This window comes from Dermacentor albipictus, chromosome 2 (assembly GCF_038994185.2).
Source record: "Dermacentor albipictus isolate Rhodes 1998 colony chromosome 2, USDA_Dalb.pri_finalv2, whole genome shotgun sequence".
Taxonomy (NCBI): domain Eukaryota; kingdom Metazoa; phylum Arthropoda; class Arachnida; order Ixodida; family Ixodidae; genus Dermacentor; species Dermacentor albipictus.
The window spans coordinates 96334321-96354118 of NC_091822.1; the positions used below are offsets into that span (position 1 = coordinate 96334321).

Below are 19798 nucleotides of genomic sequence, written 5' to 3' on the forward strand. Positions count from 1 at the left end.
GGTTATGGATTCCACTTCACGTTCTCGTTGCTGACTCAATACAACGGACCCTACCGGATCGTCGCCCGTACATCTGCTGTAAACTATGTGGTCGAACCTCCATCTGACGACCTGCGGCGTCACGGTCGTTTAAACCGTATTATGATCCCCTTATCGTGTCGTCACCGTCAGTCGCCACGATGGCTACTCTGCTTTCGTGGGGCCATTGTAATGACGAAGATAGCAAAAGCGTTATTGAAGCGAGGAAGACAAACCCAAGAGGTCGGTATCGCTGCTTTGCTCGTGCTGGCGTTCAAATGGCTGGAGCCGCTCGGCTGCTCTCTGCGCTGAACCCGACGTGACTGGGAGACTGTGATTCCTGCTAACCATCAATAAATATCGTAGCAGTGAGACTAATTTTGTCAGAATATTGTATTATACGTCGTCACTCTGTTTGAACAAAAAGAAAACGAGGCTCTGTTAAAGGGACACTAAAGGCAAATAAGAAGTCGACGTGGACTGTTTAAATACCATTGCAGAAGCCTGGCAATGCTTGCTTTGTGCCAAGAATAATTAGTTTACGAGAAAATTGTATCTGAAGGGTCCGAATACCTTTTTTAGAAATTCAAATCCCCCGCCACCCAGCCGGGGGAGTGGTGACGTTGGGCACGCCATTACCACCCTTTGCTGCCGTCGGTGAGTAAAACGGCGCCCGACAGACGGCGGCACCGAGCCAAGACAGATAAAGCCCCTCAATCTCCCAAAGTAGCGCCATTCACTTCCCTCCTCCTCCGCTCGGCGCGGCCTCGACGGTGGCGCCGCTGGTGGTGGGCCTGCCGTAGCAGACGACGGCTAACACGCTACGGGAGGAAATCCGCGGAAAAGTTCTTTCGAGTCCTGCGGAGCAGTTTTTTCAATCTAGATCTTGCTTTGTCAGTCGGTAACTGGCCTTAAGAATGTCGTGTCGGATTTGCGGAAGAAATAGAGAAAAGCACCATTATTCAAGGCGTATTTAAGGCGTAAAGCGCGCGCACGTTGAAAGTTCGTGTTGCTGAAACACGACACAAGCACGCGGTGTGCTCAGACACGCAAGTAATTACCAGAGTTTCAGGTTTTGACAGCGCGAAAGTATGTGCACGTGGTTTCGTAGGTTAATTTACGTACCTGCAGGATGCTTTTGTTCGGCCGGCGCGTGAGAGATTCCGACTGTCTGCGGTCAGCAATGCCTGGCAGCAGGGCCGTTTCTGTTCCGCGCCTTTTACAGATGTACGTAGCTCATGCACAGGTTGTGGTGGCCATGAGCAACGTTTTCACACATAGGCGGTATAGATAATTTTAACAACGTACCAGCATATGAAATCGTTATTTATTTATTACAGTGCAAATGGTTAGAATTTGATAGAAAAGAAAGAAGGAACTTGATGGGACAACTGGAAAGAGGTTCAGAAAATAATTATCCCCCTCCCTCATTGGCACCAGCAACACTTTTGTTGAAGTGCTAATTTTATCTCTGTATACTACGTGCGTCTGTATTCTTTTGCGTTGTAAGTTTTCGCAAGGAAGCAGTGTTGCGTTAACTGGAACAGTCAAGGCACACAAGACAGAAGAAAAGTTGATTCTTGGGTTTTACATCCCAACACCACGATCTCATAAGGCACGCCATAATGGGGGCTCTGGATTAATTTTTTTTGCAGCTGTGGTTCTTTAACGCACCCCCAATGCACTGGACACGGGCCCGTTTTGACACGGGCGTCAAAAGAAGAGGTTGGAGGAGCCGCGTCACTTCACAAAGCCGCGCGTTCTTTGCCACTTGCTCGAAGTCAGCCCGCCCGATCTTGTGAATCCCCACTTTTCTTCGTTTTGCGTTGCGCCCGGCGGATGGTAAAACAAAAAGCTTTTTGCCGTCACTGGGTCTGTTGTGGCAACCGTAGGCGCAGCAGCACGGCATCGCAATTAAGCACTCGGCCCTAACACATTGTATAAAACTACCGCGCTCCTTCAAACCGCCTGCCGTACTTCGACGCGCAGGCCCAACAATGGGGGTCGCAGGCCCAAGATTGGGGGTCGCAGCGCGCTGGAAAGAAAAGATATACAAAAGCGCGGCGCCTGCTCTGCGCCGGAAAGAAAAAAAATATACAAAAGCGCGGGGCCCGCTTTCACGTGACACAGATTGGCCAATGGGGGAGCGGAGGAGGCTGGAGCGACAGGAGGAGTGGAGGAGGAAGCGCCTGGGTGAGCGGGGTGGCGGAAAGATCTAAGAATGGCGCTACTTTTGGAAAATTGAGGGGCTTTAAAGACAGAGCGGTGAATTCGCCGCTGCAGCTGCTATTTGGTCAAGTAGCGTAGACCGTTCGAGCCACGTTCGAGCATCCCGTGGCGTAATATGGAAGTTGAATTCTCTGCTACTTGCAGTTTGTGCGAATTTCGTGAGCCAGTAAAACCAGCGCGGCACTACGCGATCAGGAAAGTACTGAGACGCGAAAGCGTGGGCTGCGCAGATTCGAGTGAAAATGAAACATTTCGATCGCCCGCGTCGTTCTCAAGGGTAATTTCAATTAGTCCGTTTTTCTAAAAATTAATTAGAATTAATCAGGTCACTAACGCCCTGTTCGCGATATTATTGACACCTTAGAGATCCCCTAGCCCTAATCTGGCTCGCTTATAGCTGCGAAGCCAAAGTCTAAAGCCAATCCTATCTTTGCTGGAGGGAAAACATTCGTGAGACCTCAACCGGCGCGACCGGCCTGCGTGATTCTCGGTGTCTTGCTGTTGAGGTTCGAGCTCAAATGGTGAATTGTGTACATCGGTGCGAATCCCCCATTTGAAATGGATTTGGTATCTTACGGCACTCGCCATGAGGCCTCTACGGAGGCAGTCTTGGAAGCCCTCCGAGATACCAGCAAAGGAAAGCTGGTCTATGAAACCCACTGGCCTTCGAAGAATTGGTGGCAGGTGAGCGTTCAGAAGCTTACTTTGTCATGTATGAAACGCGTAATAGCGCGTACTTCGCGTTATTTCTTTGAGGCATTCCTGATGTCTCAGCGTTAAGTGTAGCTTCAGTTAACTTTCTTGTTCAAAGTGCCTAAACCGTAGAAATGTGTTGCCTTCGCGATGTATTGCTTGTTCACTGCAAAGCACTGGCGGATTCCCTTGATTTTGACATCGCAGGACGTCCTTCAGAGCAAGCCCGTGGTATATGTGGACAAAAGACTGTTGCCGCTCCGGTTTGACTATGACTGTCAGCAAAAAGACGCCGCTGACGGCCCTGCTTCACACGATGTCACGCCGAGCGACCAAAGTTCCAGCGAGTCGCCATCGGAGAACACGCAGTCGCCGAAAAGCGACGACACCCCAGACCTGTACGCATACGTAATCGGCTCGGACTGCGACGTCTCCATACACCATTACGAGGAAGAACGACTGAACAGCGTCAGGGTAACAGGAATTTTGTTCTGCTCGTCCGCGCATTTTAACCTGAGTTGCTCAAGAATGTGTTCGCCTGAAAATTGACCTTATTCATCCAACGTGAAATTTTGTGATCGGCATTCACAGCCGCATTTGCATTGCCCGAGTACAACCGGAAACGTCACAAGTTCCAAGCGCGAGTATGTGTCGGCCGTTTGCTGCAGAAATGTAGTGATTTGACAGCTGAGAGAAGAGATTTGCAAAAGGCGGCCTCATAGTCCATGAGAGATTAGGGAAAGAATGTAGCTCTGTAAATGTCACAACGCAGAATAAAAGTAGTTATAGCAGAGGACGCGTAAATCACCTTTTTTGCTTAAGAGGAAGCTTTAGATCGGGTGCTCCTATATATATGCATGTAAAAGGAGAATTCGTTTTTCTCGGCAACCACTGCACCGAATTTGACGAGGTTTGTTGAATTTAAAAGGCAGGCTTAAAATATAGTGACTGTTGGTTTCGAATTTTCGATTTAGATCCTCATCTTTTTTTTTAATGGTAAAAATAGACAATTTTCAAGCAACGAAACCATCAAGTTTAGAACTCTGTAACTCAGCAATGAAAACTGATAATACAATTCTGTAAATTGCATCTAATAGCACATTTAAAGCGGACAAAAATTGATATGTTACTCATGAATCCAAAAGAAATTAGTAATATGGAAATGCAGATTTTGCAGAACCCTTGTAAACAATGTAACAAATTCATCTAAGATATAAGATGACACACCGAATTTCTCCGCTTTCAACGATCTGATGGATGCCGTTTACAGAAATGCGATATCTGTTCTTGATGCAGAGCTATTAAATTGTAAACTTCGTGCTTCTATCTGTTTCAAACTTTCGAATTTTTGAAAATCATTGTAACAAAATTCAGGCCCTAAGTCGAAATTCCGCTTCCAACAGTCACTAGAATTTAACTTTCTCTCTCAAATGCACCAAATTTCATTAAAATTGGTCCTGGGGTTATCTGAGAAAAGCGTTTTTGTATTTTACATGTATTTGAATAGGCCGCGTCGGAGTTGGGCCCGAGTGAAAGCTTCCGCTTAAGCCTGTTTGTATCCACTGGTGACTTCTGCTATAGAGACAAATTTAAGAATGCTCGCTGACACAGAAACTTTCTTGGATGGTCGTGTTCCTTCGTTCTGCCTTTGTGACATTGCACAAGTAAATGTGTCTATGCTACAAGAAGAGTTTGTCGGACATTTTCTTGATCTCGTATACGTGAAGTATCTTTTTCAGAGTGAATTCACTGCTTTCGTTCTGCAGTTTTTTGTAGATAGACATTTCAAGCTTTGTAATGTATGGAATCAACGTCACAACGCAACATATTGAACAGTCCCTTTCTCTGCATTGTGCAGTTACATATTCATTGTACTGAACATTTCAGAATGCTATGAGGAAGCGGATTGCACAATATGAGCAGCAGAACCGTCGTTGGGAGGAGCAGGCCAAAAAACACCTCATGCTGATTGAGCAGAACCAGGCACTCGAGTACCAGATGCAGTTGGACAAGCTGAACCAGGAGTACCTGGAAGGGTACACACTCTCTTCATATCTCATGATAAATTTTTTTTTTTTTGCGTGCCAGCATAATAAGAAGCAAATAAAAAACACATGTCAAGCAGAATGGCACACTCTAATGCCATCACTTTGAAGATAATGCACAACGTTAAAGGAAGCTAACTGGCTGTTCGACCAGTGATGGAGTGGAAAATTACAGATCTAATATTGAAGGGCCCCTCACCAGGCCACATAGAAAATTTTGGTTATACTCTGGAAGTTGTTCCGTCCTCTCTTGGGAGCATGCTACCGCAAGACTTTTTCAAATTGGTTGATTAATAGCCAAGATATATTTCAGTACCACAAACTCATGATTTCAGGTGGCGAGCATCACCGCCAACAGGGAGGCTCTCTCCACTTGCACTCTCTTCTTCCCTACATTCTCCCATGCCAGAGCTAGAGGGTCATGTGACGCATATGTCCCAGGCCTTCTCTCTTCATATTCTTTTTTCTCTTTTCTTTTCTCACACACTTTTGCTTCGCAACACACTTCCACTGACGGTTGCACGCGCGAGCTGGCACATTTGTCTTTTGGCGCACTATGCGTGAGAACACCTGACTAGCAGTATAAGTCAGTGCTACACAAACTCTGAAGCAGACGCAAGCGGATCACAGAGCATGACAACGCGCTGGAACACAGTAGAAAATGACATAATTTTGCTCTCAGCACGCACGAAACGGAAGTTTACCTCTCTTGCTGCGGTGCGAAGGAAAACAAGAACATGCAGACATTTGGTTTGTGTATTTTGTTATATCACTAAACTTTAATTTGGCTATTGATGCAACAACTACACAAATAACAAGCGTCGCCTTGGGTAATTCTCAAAGTGTCACGGGTCACTATGAACGACGTCACAGCATATACACGTATGTAGGCGCACTTGCCGATATACGTCATCCCCCCATCTTGGGCTGCAGCACCCACAAAGAGAAGGGCAAACAGCATTTATTTGAAAATTTCAGCTCTTTCCGCAGCACATAGCGATGCAATTCTTAGCACGCACGATCGTGAGCACGCATTGTATGCACTGCACTTGTGAGCTCAAAAAGGCCAGACTTCGTAATGGGCCCTTTAAGCTAAGTGACAGAAAGGTGGCAGTGAGGACCAGAAGAAAGTCTGCCTAGCCGGTATTCTAGTTCAGTCTAAAGGCCAACTGCAATGAAATTTAGGGCTGCGTAAAAAGCCTAGTTTCAGATAATGTAGATTAGAGCAGCCACCACACAGAATTTTACCTTTGAAATACGAGTTGATGCATTGCTGAAGCCTCACAAAAGCAAACATTATTGATAACAAAACTGGAGAGAGAAAAAAAAAAACAATTACTGCTTGCGAGAAGTGATAAATTACTCGTAAACGCCTGGCTCTTCAGTATCACCTCCAAGGTAGGGTGCTGCCCGTGGCATCATTGCGCACGTGTGGTAAACTCATTACATTAATGCCCCTGAGGGAAATAAAGTTTAGTTGAAAGTTTACACTTTCCAATGTCGATACCATCTGGGCCTTGTCGTTACAGCAGAGGCCACAAATAGCACAACAGCCAATTCATGTAATAGAGCGTTAGTGAATCAAGTAACGTTCCAAAACAGCCCAAAGGCCCACAGCTGTCGCACCTGTGGACGCTGGTAAAGCAAAAAGCAGAGTCTATACGGTTCGACAGCTGACAGTTACGCATGTGTACAAAACCCTTTTCACAACGTAACAGTCGCATTAGTCACAGTGTCATTCGCAAAAGTAAAAAAAAAATAAAAAAGGAAATGGAGCACACTTTTGATCAATGTTAGCGTATTGTGAGCCTTGAATAGCATCAACCTATTGTTGAGTTGCTAAGGCAAACCTAATCCCGGGTGACCCTTATGCGACGAACGTATATGACGCATCCCGACCGTTACCTACACACTCTCTATTTGTACGCGCCCTGCCTTCGATCACCCATATTTATCTGTAAACGTTCCAGCTGCTTCAGTACTGAACGAGCAACATAAATGCGACCTATCTGGACTTGTGCCTCAGTTTGACGGGAGCGCGCCCTAAAGATCTCTCGAATAGCGCTTATACACACCACGTGACCAGTCACCACGAATGCGGTATTTACATCTGAAGGTGCAAGAACGGCACAAAACCTCGCATCTCTCTGGGGTGTTTGTTCGCGGCACCGTGTCACAACCGTGTCTTCCTTTCAATGCGGTTTCGTAATAGCGCCGTGGGGGAGGGTGGACTCGGCAATGCACACGACGCTAGCGCCGCTTTGCATGCAACGGCGTGAGACGACAATGGATTACACGATTACAAAGGATTACATACATCACGCGTGTCCACGTCTTTGTGTCATCTAAGGTGGCGCCACAAAGATCGGGCGTGCAAGAGGCGCAATTCTTCTATGTCTGGCTTACTGTTTTGGGGTCGCGCAACTTGTTGGTGCCAGAGCTGAAAGCGGATTTAGAAGGAAAGAGCCTACAGCTCAGTTTCGTGCCGAAACCGTACCGGTCTGTCATATCATGTCCAGCAAGTGGGGGTTAAGCCTGTCGTGTTTTCAGTAAAGCTGTATAAAGCCTGGGAAGCACAGCGAATGGACAGCGATTCTTTAGGAAGAAGTGGAGGATACAACGTAAAATAAGTATATTGGCGATGAACTGTAGCTTGCGGTAACGTTCTTGCGGCATTATGAACCAAGTCACCCAACAGCAAGTTTTATTGTGCAGTCGAGACTGGTTGTGAGCTAGATGGTGCGATCAATTACGACGTTTAATCATGGGGCTTAGTCAACTGACAAAGGATGAGGGTACCTGGAGATTGCTGGGAGAGGCCTGTGTGCTGCAGTGGGTTTCACATTGATGAAACTCTTATCATGGATTAAAAGGCTTAATGGTTTTGATCCCCCTTGTGTGGCCTTAGTAAAGCTTTCTTCAACTGCATAGGCAGCTGCAGTGCAAGAGTTTGAAATCCTTAGTTCTTTTGCTCTCTCTCTCTTATAATACATAGATGTTGGCTCTTTTTTTAGTGCTGCCACGTTGACTCCGTCTTCGTGTTCTACAACATAGATGACAGCCATTTTGTCAGCACTAGAGAGGTGCATTTATTACGGTCTTTGTTTTCTACTACATAGATGGCAGCACTTTGTCAGTGTTAAATGATCGCATTTTAGTAATCCCATGCTTTTTGTGCCTTGTGGCAGATTTGGATCGATGGCATGTGACACTACCAGCTCGCACATGCAACAGAAAGGTGCTACTCAACTCTGACAGTGAGAGTGAAAGCAATGCACTAAAGATTTGTACTTTGAGCGAAGCGGATGGTAGTCTTATGGCTTCTACTGAAAGTGCTGATTCGGAAAGCGAAAATGACATTGAGTTGGCCCGACAGTGGTACAGCGTTTTCATACCTAAAATATGAAACAAGTTGGTTGAAAATGCTTTAGAAGGATATTAGATGTAGTGAAGTTTAAAAATGAGCCATTAAAAAAAAAGGTCAACTGAGGTCACTTTTGGTCAAAATAAAATAAAAACACTTCAGTCGTTAAAAGACAACAACTTTAGTACTTAAGACACATTTTTAACCTTGTGTGATTGTTTAGGAAAACTTGTTCTTATCTTTGAGTGCAGATCACCATAACAAGTGACTTTGTGGGAATGAAAGTACAGTTTAATGAACATTTTGAAAGTACTCTTTAAGTTCAACATTAGGTGAGTCGCATAGGTTTAGCATGACCCCCACCCGACCCACCCCTCGTAGTCAAGATAACATGTCGTAAAATGGGATGTATTTCATCACAGCTTTACAAAACTACTTTCAGTATTGCAGCTGGGAATGTGTAATGTTCCACAGGTAAAGACTGTCATTCATGTTCCTTCTAGGCTTCGGGAGCTTGCAGAGAAAAGCCAGATGACTCGAGAACATCACCAGAGCCACGTGCGGGTAAGTTTTTGCCTAAGCATTTGCAGTCTCTGTGGTTTTTTTTTAGTGCTCACAAATTCATTCACTTGCTTTTGCAATTCCCATCCAGCACCTGAGGAACAAAATTAAGGAAGCTGAGCTGAAACAAAAGCAGCAGGAAGAGGAAGAGAAGAAAAGGTAACTTATGGGCCTTCCTTATGAGCTGGAATGAGTTTGGAATACCGTCATTAATTTGCTAGTAGCAAGACAAAAAGTGTAGTGTGTGACAAATGTGTGTCCATCTGTGGGATGCACAACGAATGCTTGAAGCACTTCATTTGCAAACACAATTTGGAACTCTGCCTTTAGTACCTAGCTTTACTTGCTCACCACCAATGAATTGGTTTCAACAGACGTTCAATAATCATGCCACCACATAAGTGACTTTGAGCTAACATGCTCTGTGAATAATTGAACTTCAACATTGGTTGTAAGTGCATTGGTGTCATGATCTGCATACCGAAAAAGTCGGGGCTGTAGCAGTAAAAGAGGCTGTTCACGATACAGAAATTTAGCGTTTCACTGTGTGCTGTCTGTTATCTAAGCATGGTGCTGAAACATAACTGGCGAGTTGGGTGACTTAGTAGCAATGTAGGACTGGGTTAAAGAAAATGACACAATAAAAGTACTCTGAAGTTTGCTTTCTGTGTTGTCAGCATTTCTTTTTGTGTCCTTGTGGTTTTTTTTTTTTTTAGTGCTTTTTCTACTGACAGTGTGGCACTGTCAGACGGTTCACATGTGTTGTGAGAGTCGCATCACTCACAGAGTAGCAGTGGTAGTGAAAATTTTATTGCTCTTTATAACAGAGATTCTTGAATCATGGGAAGACAGCGTTTAGGACCCCAATGAATAGTGCTCAAGCCAGAACTAGGGCACCAAGGAACATCAAGTTTTTTAATAGGGTTCTGTTGTTACATTTTGCACTTGCAGTGTTACCGCAGCAAGCACCATACCTATGACAAAATGTTGAATCAAAGCACTAAGTAAATGTTATGGTGACATGTATTTAATGGATTTATCATATTAGGATATTAACATTTGCAATGTTTAGATTCAAATGTGGTATTATACTTCCATCCTCTTAAGCAGTAATCGCAATTTATGTAAGATGAGAGACAGTGATAGCCTGTATCATTTTTCCTCACTTGTGGATACAATAGAGTCGTCAATTTGATGGGTGCTGCTATGATAATTGACATAATTTTGGACAACTTTCACGCTATATTCATAGAATAGCATGTGCAATGAGAACCCCAAATGGCATTTGTTAGTTGTGTATGTGCAGTTCTGATAGTGCTATTTCTTTGGTGCTTCTGTTCTAAACAGTCCAATGACTCTTTTGGCAAGAAGGTGTTGCTGATGCCTGTGAAGGGGTTTAAGGAAGGAGGCTTCAGTTTATAACAGTGGGCAAACAAGGGAAGCCTCAGTCTGAAGCTGACATTATATTGAGACATTGTGAAAATGGCTGTTTTAATTAACGGGGCTTGATTCGTCTCTATGAGGGTGAGGGGGGAGAGAGGGTCCTTGCAGGTGCTTCTTTAGCTGTCGTGACAGGCAGACAGAGTCATAAGGCAGCTCAAACCATTGCTAAAGGAGCACCTGCAGTCTCCTCTCACCATCACAGCTAGTAGCTCCTTTTCTATGTTCCCATCTCCCTTACCCAGCCCTCGCCTTACTGTTTTCGTCTCACTTAAGTTTCTTACCTTTAGAGGATAGGGAGCTGTGTAAGCCCTGGCAATGAAAATACCTGTTGGCCTGACAAAATGTGGTCTCCGGGCAGAGGTTTCCTTGGCTCACTCACAGGTAATCAATGCGAGTGATCGTGTAGACTTATTTTATAAGTCATCTCCTCACAGCGGGGGAGTACAGATTGGACTTCTGGATCTAAGGGAGGAGCGTACAATAGTGGAAACAATCCATTCCAAGCCTGCACGGATCCAAGGGAGATGGCCTGATCCCCCTTAAAATATGTGTGTGCAGCAACAGCGTAAGGCATGTGGCAAACTCACGAAGTCCTTCTTCCAGCTGTTACTGCTCCTTTGCTCTGGAGAGACAAGAAAGGTTTAATGATCAGTCAGCTTCTCAAAGTCAGACCCCCTTCCTTAAAAAGAACCCGGATCCATGGCTGCTTCCAAGCAAGCGTGCAGCTCACTCGCTCACTGTGCAGGGAGGCAGAGTCACAGCAGCGGGCAGTGTCATTGCGCTGCCAGTGCCAGGAAATGGAGTCCACTCTGGCGTCGGTGCGCAAGGCTCTTGGGGAGTGCCCCTTTGCCTCGTTCCTCACAACCCCCGTGGAGGACCACCAAGGCCTGCTGGACCGCATGGCCCGACAGGTGGCAGCCTTTGGCATGCTCACCTCTGTCTCACGTGAAGACCTCAGCCGGGTCCTCGACTTTGCCACACAGCTCAACACCCTGGTTCACTCCGTCGTTGCTGATGTTGGTGAGGCTGCTGTTCTGTTCCTTTTGTTGCTGCCTGTAGTGTTCTAGGCATGTTATCCACTTCATAGTCTCTATTTAGCACCTTATTTCACGCGCTCATTATGACTCCTACAGTCTTGTGGACTGGGAGCACATAGAGGCCATATACATCCAAAGCAGGAGCAGGAGGAAGGGATCACAGGAAGAATGGAGATGGAAATTAATCAACAGCTGGTGATTTCATTGGGTAAGAAATGAAATCGCTGCTCACCAGCTTCATCTGTCAGGGAATGATAAAGTTCTTACAGCATGGAGCAGAAATAAACGCATGTTGCGACAAGGTGCTGACTGAATTTGTGGACCTACCAGCTCTGCCCATTTGCATTGCTCACAACCTTCTCAAGTGGCTCACATCACCCATGAGACATGGACTAAACGGTAGACTTCCCATTGGTTCAGTTTTTGTCTTTTTTTCCCTCCTGCCTCCCTCCCAACAGATTATTATAATCCTTTCACTTTCACCTAGTTTACCTCTGTGCATTTCTAACAGCCTAAAGTATTATCATGAGAAGCTTGACTGGTGCACTTTCTGAGAAAAAAACAAAACACTCAGAAGGCTAGGTGCAGACCATTTGCAAAGTAAATAATTTACTGAAGCTGTACACACATTTTTCATATTTTAATATGTTCCCATGTAGCCAGCTGGTGTTACAGTGATACCTCGTTAAACTGTAGTTGGCCGGAGCTCGGATAGAGTACGTACTAAACGGTAGTACTGCTTAACCGAAATACCACGAGATCACCTACTTACCTGTCAAAAACGTAACTCAGAGAGAGTGCGATGAAAGGGGGAAAAACATGCAGTGCTTATTCACTTCGCGCGACAAAAGTGTTATTTTCATTTGATTCCACGGCGGCCTAGGAGCGACGACAGCTGCCTCTAACTTACTGAAGCTGCGAGCCAGCTTATCAGCCAGCCCCCTCTTCTTGGCAAACACTTGTATGGCAGATTCCTCGTTGGCGTTCTCCGTGCATGCGTGCGGTAGCGCTGCAGAAGTTGCGGGGTGCCTTTTTCATTGAGGGGTGCTGTTCTCATCGCGACGATTGCATTCAGGAGGCTGACGTAACGTGTAGCTTCTACCCTTGTCCCGCCTGAATCGCCCGTGCTGTTGCTTTCCGTGTCGTCCTCATCACTGTTGCTAGTCGACACTTTGGCAACAACAGAGGCAACGATGGCAAAATGTCGAACCTCGTAGCCGACACCTTTTCGCGGTCACAGCAGTGCTGCCGAGCAACTGCTTCGCATTCCGAATGCCACACACCATAGTCAACAGCAGATCCCTGTCGCATGCCAGCGCCGACTTCGTGTCACGTTCAATAGCACGATGTCTAATTTTCCTTCTATGCTGAGCACCCGGTGTCTTTTTTATTCGAGCTTCGGCATGATGCGAGTCCTCGGTTGCACGACGCCACAGCACTCTCTGGCACAGCGCCGAAATGATGTTGATGTTGCTTCACGTACAAACACACAGGGCGCTTGGAGGCCATTGTTCCGATCTCTGAGGCTTGTTGTTCTGCTGGGCCGCTCGATGGAGATGATGCACCACCATGTTAGAGCGACGAAAAGTGGAAACACTACATTTGAACCAATACATATGGAATAAGCTGGTAAGGTTTATGCGAATACAAAAGACATTATGTTAAATGGCCGCTGAGTCGGGGATTTGACTTTACTACTTTTTAAACAAAACTACTGTTTAAGCGGGTACGGTTTAACGAGGTTTTACTGTATTTCTATTTTGCCGTTAGATTCCATTTCTGATGTATGCTCGCAAGCTTATAGACGTCACATCTGTGCACCTTGTACGCTTGGGTGCATTGCATTTATCGATGCGTTTATGGGCACATTAATCCAAACGGCACTGAGAAATGGACACTCTTCTGAGTTTGCATACAAATAGACTAAAAAGGCAGTTTACTAATCTGTATCATTACAGCGTACAGTTCCTGGTTCACATTCATCTGCAAGGCATGCCCCCTCACTCTCACATTTTTCTTGTAGGACAAAAATATGGCTGCTTTGTCACAGTTCTCCCCCTTTCTCAACACTTGATCTCCGAAAATGTTCTTTATTGCTCACAGCAAAATCCGGCTTTTTTTATGGCTGTTTGAAGCCTCGAAAAAGTGCTAGCGCGTGCAAGCACATGCGACGTTAGCAGTGAACCGGGATCGGCTTCTGACGACTGCACAGTGACTAATGCTGGCGTGTCCATTCATGAGGCTGCCGCCACGGTTTGTTGCACCTCCTCTAGGTGCTGCATACTTCCCATAACCAACCCGCTAGTTTGCTCAGTTCATCTACAACGAATGGAATGACTTGTCGAGTAACAGTGGCTTGTCGAGCTGGGAAAGGGGAGAAAGCTGCATGGACAATCACAGGTGTAAGACGTGTTGCCTCTATTTATTTATTTATTATAGTTTTATTTCTCTGAGACTTGATATTCATTAACAGTGAGATGCGATGCTTATTTTTTTTATGGAAAGGTTTACAGCTTGATTGAAGGTTGCCAGTACAGCAATCAGTGCTGCTGCTGCAGACGATAGTGTAAATGTCGATCTGAGAGCTTCTCTAATGAAGCAGTTGCCAGAGAGGAGAAAACTTAACTGGAATGGGGGGCTCCAGTGGTGAAAGTGACCAAGAAACTAGAGAAATGATAACAGTGCCCTCCAGTGGTTAGGGGCCTCACCTATGACTGTCGAAGCTTGAACTTAAAGAGTGATAGTGTGTGGTTTACATTACTTAACCTCGCTGATTTCTTCCAGTAAGTGCTGTGCACATCATTTTTGTTAATAAAGTATCTTTTCTGTGTCTTAATCAATTTTTTGTCGGTAGTTTTGAGAAAGATCTCTATTATAACGAACTGCTGATGTAGCGAACACACTTTGTGCAATTATTTTTGTTGTATCCAGACTTGACTGTATAGCATAACCTTCGACTTGCCAGGGCATGTTGCTGCAGCCTGTGTTGTTGCCTGTTGCATCTATGGTTTTTCAATGCTATGATAAACAGTACAGTAGAGAAACTTTGCACACAAAAGTGCTAGCTCCAGATAATGCATGTGCCTGCATAAATACAGAAAGCAAGTTTAAACACCAAAAGAAAACCAGTAGTGATGAACAAGATAAAATTGTGTGCCAGGGGCATGCATATTATCATTATGCCCAGATTAGGAAGAAAATAAAGAGAAAAGGGCAGGCATCTGTCAAATTTTTTCAACAGCCATAAGGTTAGCAGATGGTTGTGCCAAAATAGCAGATCACAATGTGGTTCATTCCTGAGCACTAATTTCAAAACTTACGTACAGTCGTCAGCATTGTTGCCACACATGTGGCGGTTTCATTGACTCATGAACTGCTCTTTACGTGTGCAGAGCAAGCCACCAAGAAAGGAATTGCGGCGCAGAAGCAAGAGGCTGTGCAGAAGGCAAAAGACATAGAGGCATGCGTGCCAGAAGCAGACACCAGCGCTCAACCGCTGGCACCATCGCCAGGTAAGTGGAGGCTGTCAAAGTTTGCTGTTCCAATTTCCCTTATGCTTGCTCGTGTCACTTTCATTTTCATTCTGTGCAAAACAACCTCATTGAGCACATTTTTCGTATTTTGTGGTTGTTTCATACTCGTTTCTCACTACCCCGCAAGCGTGAACAGCATGGCAAGATGTCAAACCAAAGCTCAGCAATACCACTTTTATTAATATGAAAGCATTATACGCCCCATGAGGCAGAAAAGCTGACGTGATCAAGCGATGGTACCAAAAATGGCCACTGCCGCAAAGAGTAAAAACACGTCAGAAATGCTCAGATTGATGTTACATTTTTCAGAGAGTTTCTGGTAAACAAAATAAATTAATGCTTTGAAATGAAGATATGGTAAATTTCAATGTGGGTGGGAATCGAACCCGGGCCTCCGGGTTCCTGTTTGTTAGTCCAGTCCTCAACTACTACATCTGAGACCTCGCACAGCAAGCTTCTGCATGGATATTTATGTTCACGTTTTGTTTGTGGAATATGCAGTGTTGCTCATTATTCAAACCTGTATCAGCTCGTCGCATACTGTATATCTTTGCCTCAGTGTTCTTTTCATGATAAAGAAGCTCGTTACTTACTACAGCAAGTAAGAGTTTAGACACCATGGGTGCCAGAAAAATTTATTTCACAGCCTACATGTGCAACCCAAAACAGAGTGGTGCTTGCATCTGCACACATTTAACTGCACCACAGCTGCTTGGCCTTTGTTTTATTGCGATAGCAATTATACAGACAATCCAGGCGCATTTCTGCTGTCGCCGCCAAGTTCTGTATTAAAGTCAAATGGCGATAAAATCGTCGCCGCCGCATGGCGTATGCTGTATTTGCAAGTAAAGCATGCAAGGGTGAGTCGGCAATCACGGTTCAGTCTTGCGCACACACAACGGAGGAAAGTGGGGAGAAAGTGCGGCACCTTTTGTCACGCGCAAGGCTTTCGGGGTATGGTAGGGAGGAGGGGCGCATTCTACTCCAGGTGACCTGGTCGTGCCGCTGCATCTTGAAAGCCATCTGTGAAGTGTACAGAGTCTGCACCGCACTGTGTTCTCGCCGCTTAGTGTGCATTGAAGCGAGAGGCACCACGAAATTCAGTTTGCTCGCTCCTCCTGCCGTGCTCCCTCAATCCACCATTTTGACGGCGATTTTCCGCAGTCGTCGCGCGAGATGTGTGCATGTTTACTTGTGCGCGATGACACCGTGTTTGTTAATTTAGTTTGTATGCCTACGTTTACTTCATATAGCTATCCACTAATCTGCTGTCACATTCGGTGCATTGCCTTTCGGGTGGAACTGCTATTTTGTTTATTTCTTCATTTTATTTTTCTGAATGGTATAGTATTTTGATGCTGGTGTTTCTATTGTCAACTGCAGGAAACATGAGCCAGGTGGAAACCAGCCAGCTGAAGAGGCACGCCAGCATTTTGGACAGACTCGAACAGTGGCAGGCTTCTTACAAAGAGCTCACCCAAGACAAAACAGTAAGTGAAGCTGATTCCACGTACTGGTCTGGCTCTCTTTTGGCACCACAATGAGATGAGCTTGCATCCACGATCCATGGCTTTCCCTGTAGAAAGAAGGTCAACGCGCTCTGTATATCTACAGAGATTGCATTTTTGCTCTGATACTTTTCACATTTCGCTGACCCCTTATACAGTTAAGCACACTGGAGTTGCACTTACGGGTTGATTTGAGAGGCTCTTTTGTAGATACTACTATCAGTTGCTGCGCACCTGCATCTCGTTCAAAATCTTTTTTTAAATGAACTTGAGTTTCCAAAAAAAGAAATTTGGCTAGCTGTTACAGGCTATAGACTTGAAATACAGTAGTGTAATGAGATGAGGCACATGAAGGCAATACGCAAACAGGAACACTACATTTGCAGCAAAACTTTTGTGAAGGAAAATGAGCAGTTATAATGTGCAGAAAGAGCATAAGTGATAAACACAAGCCAATATTTAAAGAAAAGAAAAAGAAATTGGAATTTGTGTCTTGGCAGTGACATTATAGCCTGCTATGTTAGAGTGTGTGCCACACAATACCATCAACAATCAAACATCTTCCTGCTAAACATCCGTTTAGTAGGACACCATCCCATGAAAAATGAGTTTCTGTCACTAATCAGAATGCCAGCCGCATTTGTACTTTGTTGTTGTTGATTTGAGTTAATTGTGCTTTTGTGTTTTACACTCCTCCCATAAGTATAATTGTTCTGTCACTGTAACACAGCGAAGATTACATCCAGTTGTCTGTGACACCATTCTAGTAGCCTATAAATTAAAGCTGCATTAGTACTATTGCTAAACTATCACTTGTTTTTTGGCGATGTCACAAAACTTTACTCCGTGGCAATTCTGTGTAATTACTGCCAAAGGGTAGGATCCCCTTAAGGCAAATATGAACCTAACACAGGAATTTGTGGTCCACTTTGGCATTTGTTTTGTATCAGCCAGGGTTTATAGATGGGGTGTTTATTGAATGCTGCTTTCCTTCAAACTGTGAGCTTCAAATGAATTACAAATGCTTGAGGTGACTTATAATGCACTTTGCCAGTGTTGATGTGTAGTGATCAAATGTTTAAACTGAAACATAATGACTAAAGTATACTGAAGTGGTTTCTTGTAAAGGTTCTTTCACTGTGTGGCTTGGTTATCATTGCTACAGTACCACTAACTTGTTTTTCAAAAGAATGGTCATCAACAACCTTTCTATTCTCATTTTCTTTTCTTTATTGTCCTTTTTGAGAAGCAGCAATGGTGCTTGTCTTTCCAGATGTCCCTCAATTGTTTTGTTGAGGAGCGGTAAGGTTTGCCTTTCTGTTGCACATTTTCATGGCTTAAAAAGTGCTTCAGTCTTCTTCACTATGGTAACAAATTATTGCCAAGCCATGTCAGCTAGGTAATGTATGGCTGTGCTACCATCGCTGGAAATTACAGATGTTGTGGAAGGATGTGGGCCATAAATTATGTTTATTGCTTTGGAGACAGGGTCCAAAATATAGGCACAGCAGTCAAAATAAAATGTTTCAGTTGTAGCAAATCTGTTTGACCAGTGTCTTTGATTGACACCAGAAATGTAAAAAAAGAGCAGTGTTCACTATTGAAGCAGGGCTCTTACAAATATGAGAGTTGGAGGAATATATGAGAGACATAGGTGTGAAGGATGGACAAAGAGAAAACAGACAGGCATGTGTTGAAAAGGGCAAATGGGCAGTTTAGCCAAGCATATAAGCCCACCAAGGCTGTGTAGTATATCATTTTTTATATCAAGTTTGATATCTCATAATGCTTATTTACACGCTGGAAATTTCATGCAAAACCTGTGGTAGTGTTTTTGACAAGCTAATTTTAAGCAGTTCCAGTTGTGGATCACTCAGCAAATATACTAATCAATGTATGACCACAATAAGTGTGTGTGTGTGTGTGTGTGTGTGTGTGTGTGTGTGTGTGTGTGTGTGTGTGTGTGTGTGTGTGTGTGTGTGTGTGTGTGTGTGTGTGTGTGTGTGTGTGTGTGTGTGTGCGCGCGCGCGCGCGTGCATGCGCATGTGCGTGCGTGCTAATGTACTCCCTGTGGCTAGAAATAAAGGTAATAAAGTTGTTTTGATTTTGCATCGTGTGGATTGGTGTTTTGGCATTCTGGAATTAATAGCCCACGTAATTCGCTTGTCATTTAATGACATGGGCTGGAGGCTTGCTGGACACCTACACTGGCTGCCTTTTGTACCATACTGATTCATTAACTCTTTTGAATTATATTGTACTAGTATATATAAACAATCATTTCCATAATGCATGCCACTGACTAATGCTTACAAATAAATCATTTTGGCCACTCTGGGTAATTTATTATGATAAGCTTAAGAATATTTTTTTTAGGCAACACCCACATCGTGGGCTCCTTATGGATATGTTGAATTGCACTGGACACACATGGTGGACATTACAGCACACCAGTTGTCATTTGCTACTTGGTCATGTATGATTTCCCTAGAGGAAGGATGAAACACAGAAATCCCAATGACACTGGCAGTTCATCAAGTGACAAATGGGCACTGTACATCTGTACATTGCCCATTTGTCACACTTCCTAGATGTGTTTGCATTTTTGCCCACATTGTGTGTTTCCTCCACTTGATATTTTAATTTCTTTATGCAAGTTAACCTAATGTGTTCTAGCCGTAGCAACATAATTTGCACTGTTTGTAATAACAAAGTTTAACAACATCAGCAGATAATTTTCATGCTTTTGTTCACCATACCACATGTTCTTGCACTCAAGTCATTGCAGATGGGGTCAGTACAGCACAGTATTCGTAAGTACAGCGCATGAGTAGCTGCAGTGTTTTGGTATGCAAGCCAGTGTTGACTAGCTAACGAAAATGTGTGGATTAACTGGAAAAAGTCTACTGGCGGGCATTATAGCACATTGACCACTTCTTTAGTGTGACATGGATACATTTTTGGCCGAGCATTGTTCGAACTTTCAATAGCATTACACATGCTGTTGCAGTTAGTTTCAATACATTTATTATGGCTGTCTAAAAACAGTAGTTTGGGACTTTTTTATTGTCCTGTTGCACTGAGTCAGTTAGAGGAATTGTAATTTTTCTGATGACATGCTAAGCAGCAGTGCCTTGAATCATACCTACCAAGTGTATCAAGCTCTATCTGCCCATGGCTCCTGTGGCCTATTGTAGCCACGAAGCAGTTCAGCCTCTAAGTGAGAAAATAGAGTCTAGCTCCACTGATCGTCTGTTAAGCTTAATCCTTTGTTAACTGAACTTTATCTATTACAGTGGACAAGTGTTTTGCCATGCCTTCTAATGCTGAGCATGAGTACAGTCGCAGGTTCAGTTCTTAAGCGTAA

General features: G+C 44.4%; 1 protein-coding gene across 1 annotated transcript in view; it reads left to right on the forward strand.

Moving 5' to 3' along the window:
- The first annotated feature begins 2665 nt into the window (after positions 1-2665).
- The window catches only part of Gle1 (nucleoporin GLE1), a 30219-nt gene continuing 13086 nt past the window's right edge, over positions 2666-19798 (forward strand). Inside the window, exons 1-8 of the mRNA XM_070533768.1 lie at positions 2666-2931; positions 3148-3414; positions 4828-4976; positions 8853-8913; positions 9002-9069; positions 11099-11373; positions 14783-14902; positions 16307-16413. Of these exons, the coding sequence (XP_070389869.1) occupies positions 2806-2931; positions 3148-3414; positions 4828-4976; positions 8853-8913; positions 9002-9069; positions 11099-11373; positions 14783-14902; positions 16307-16413 (1173 nt within the window). The 5' untranslated portion in view covers positions 2666-2805. The remainder of the gene's footprint in view (positions 2932-3147; positions 3415-4827; positions 4977-8852; positions 8914-9001; positions 9070-11098; positions 11374-14782; positions 14903-16306; positions 16414-19798) is intronic.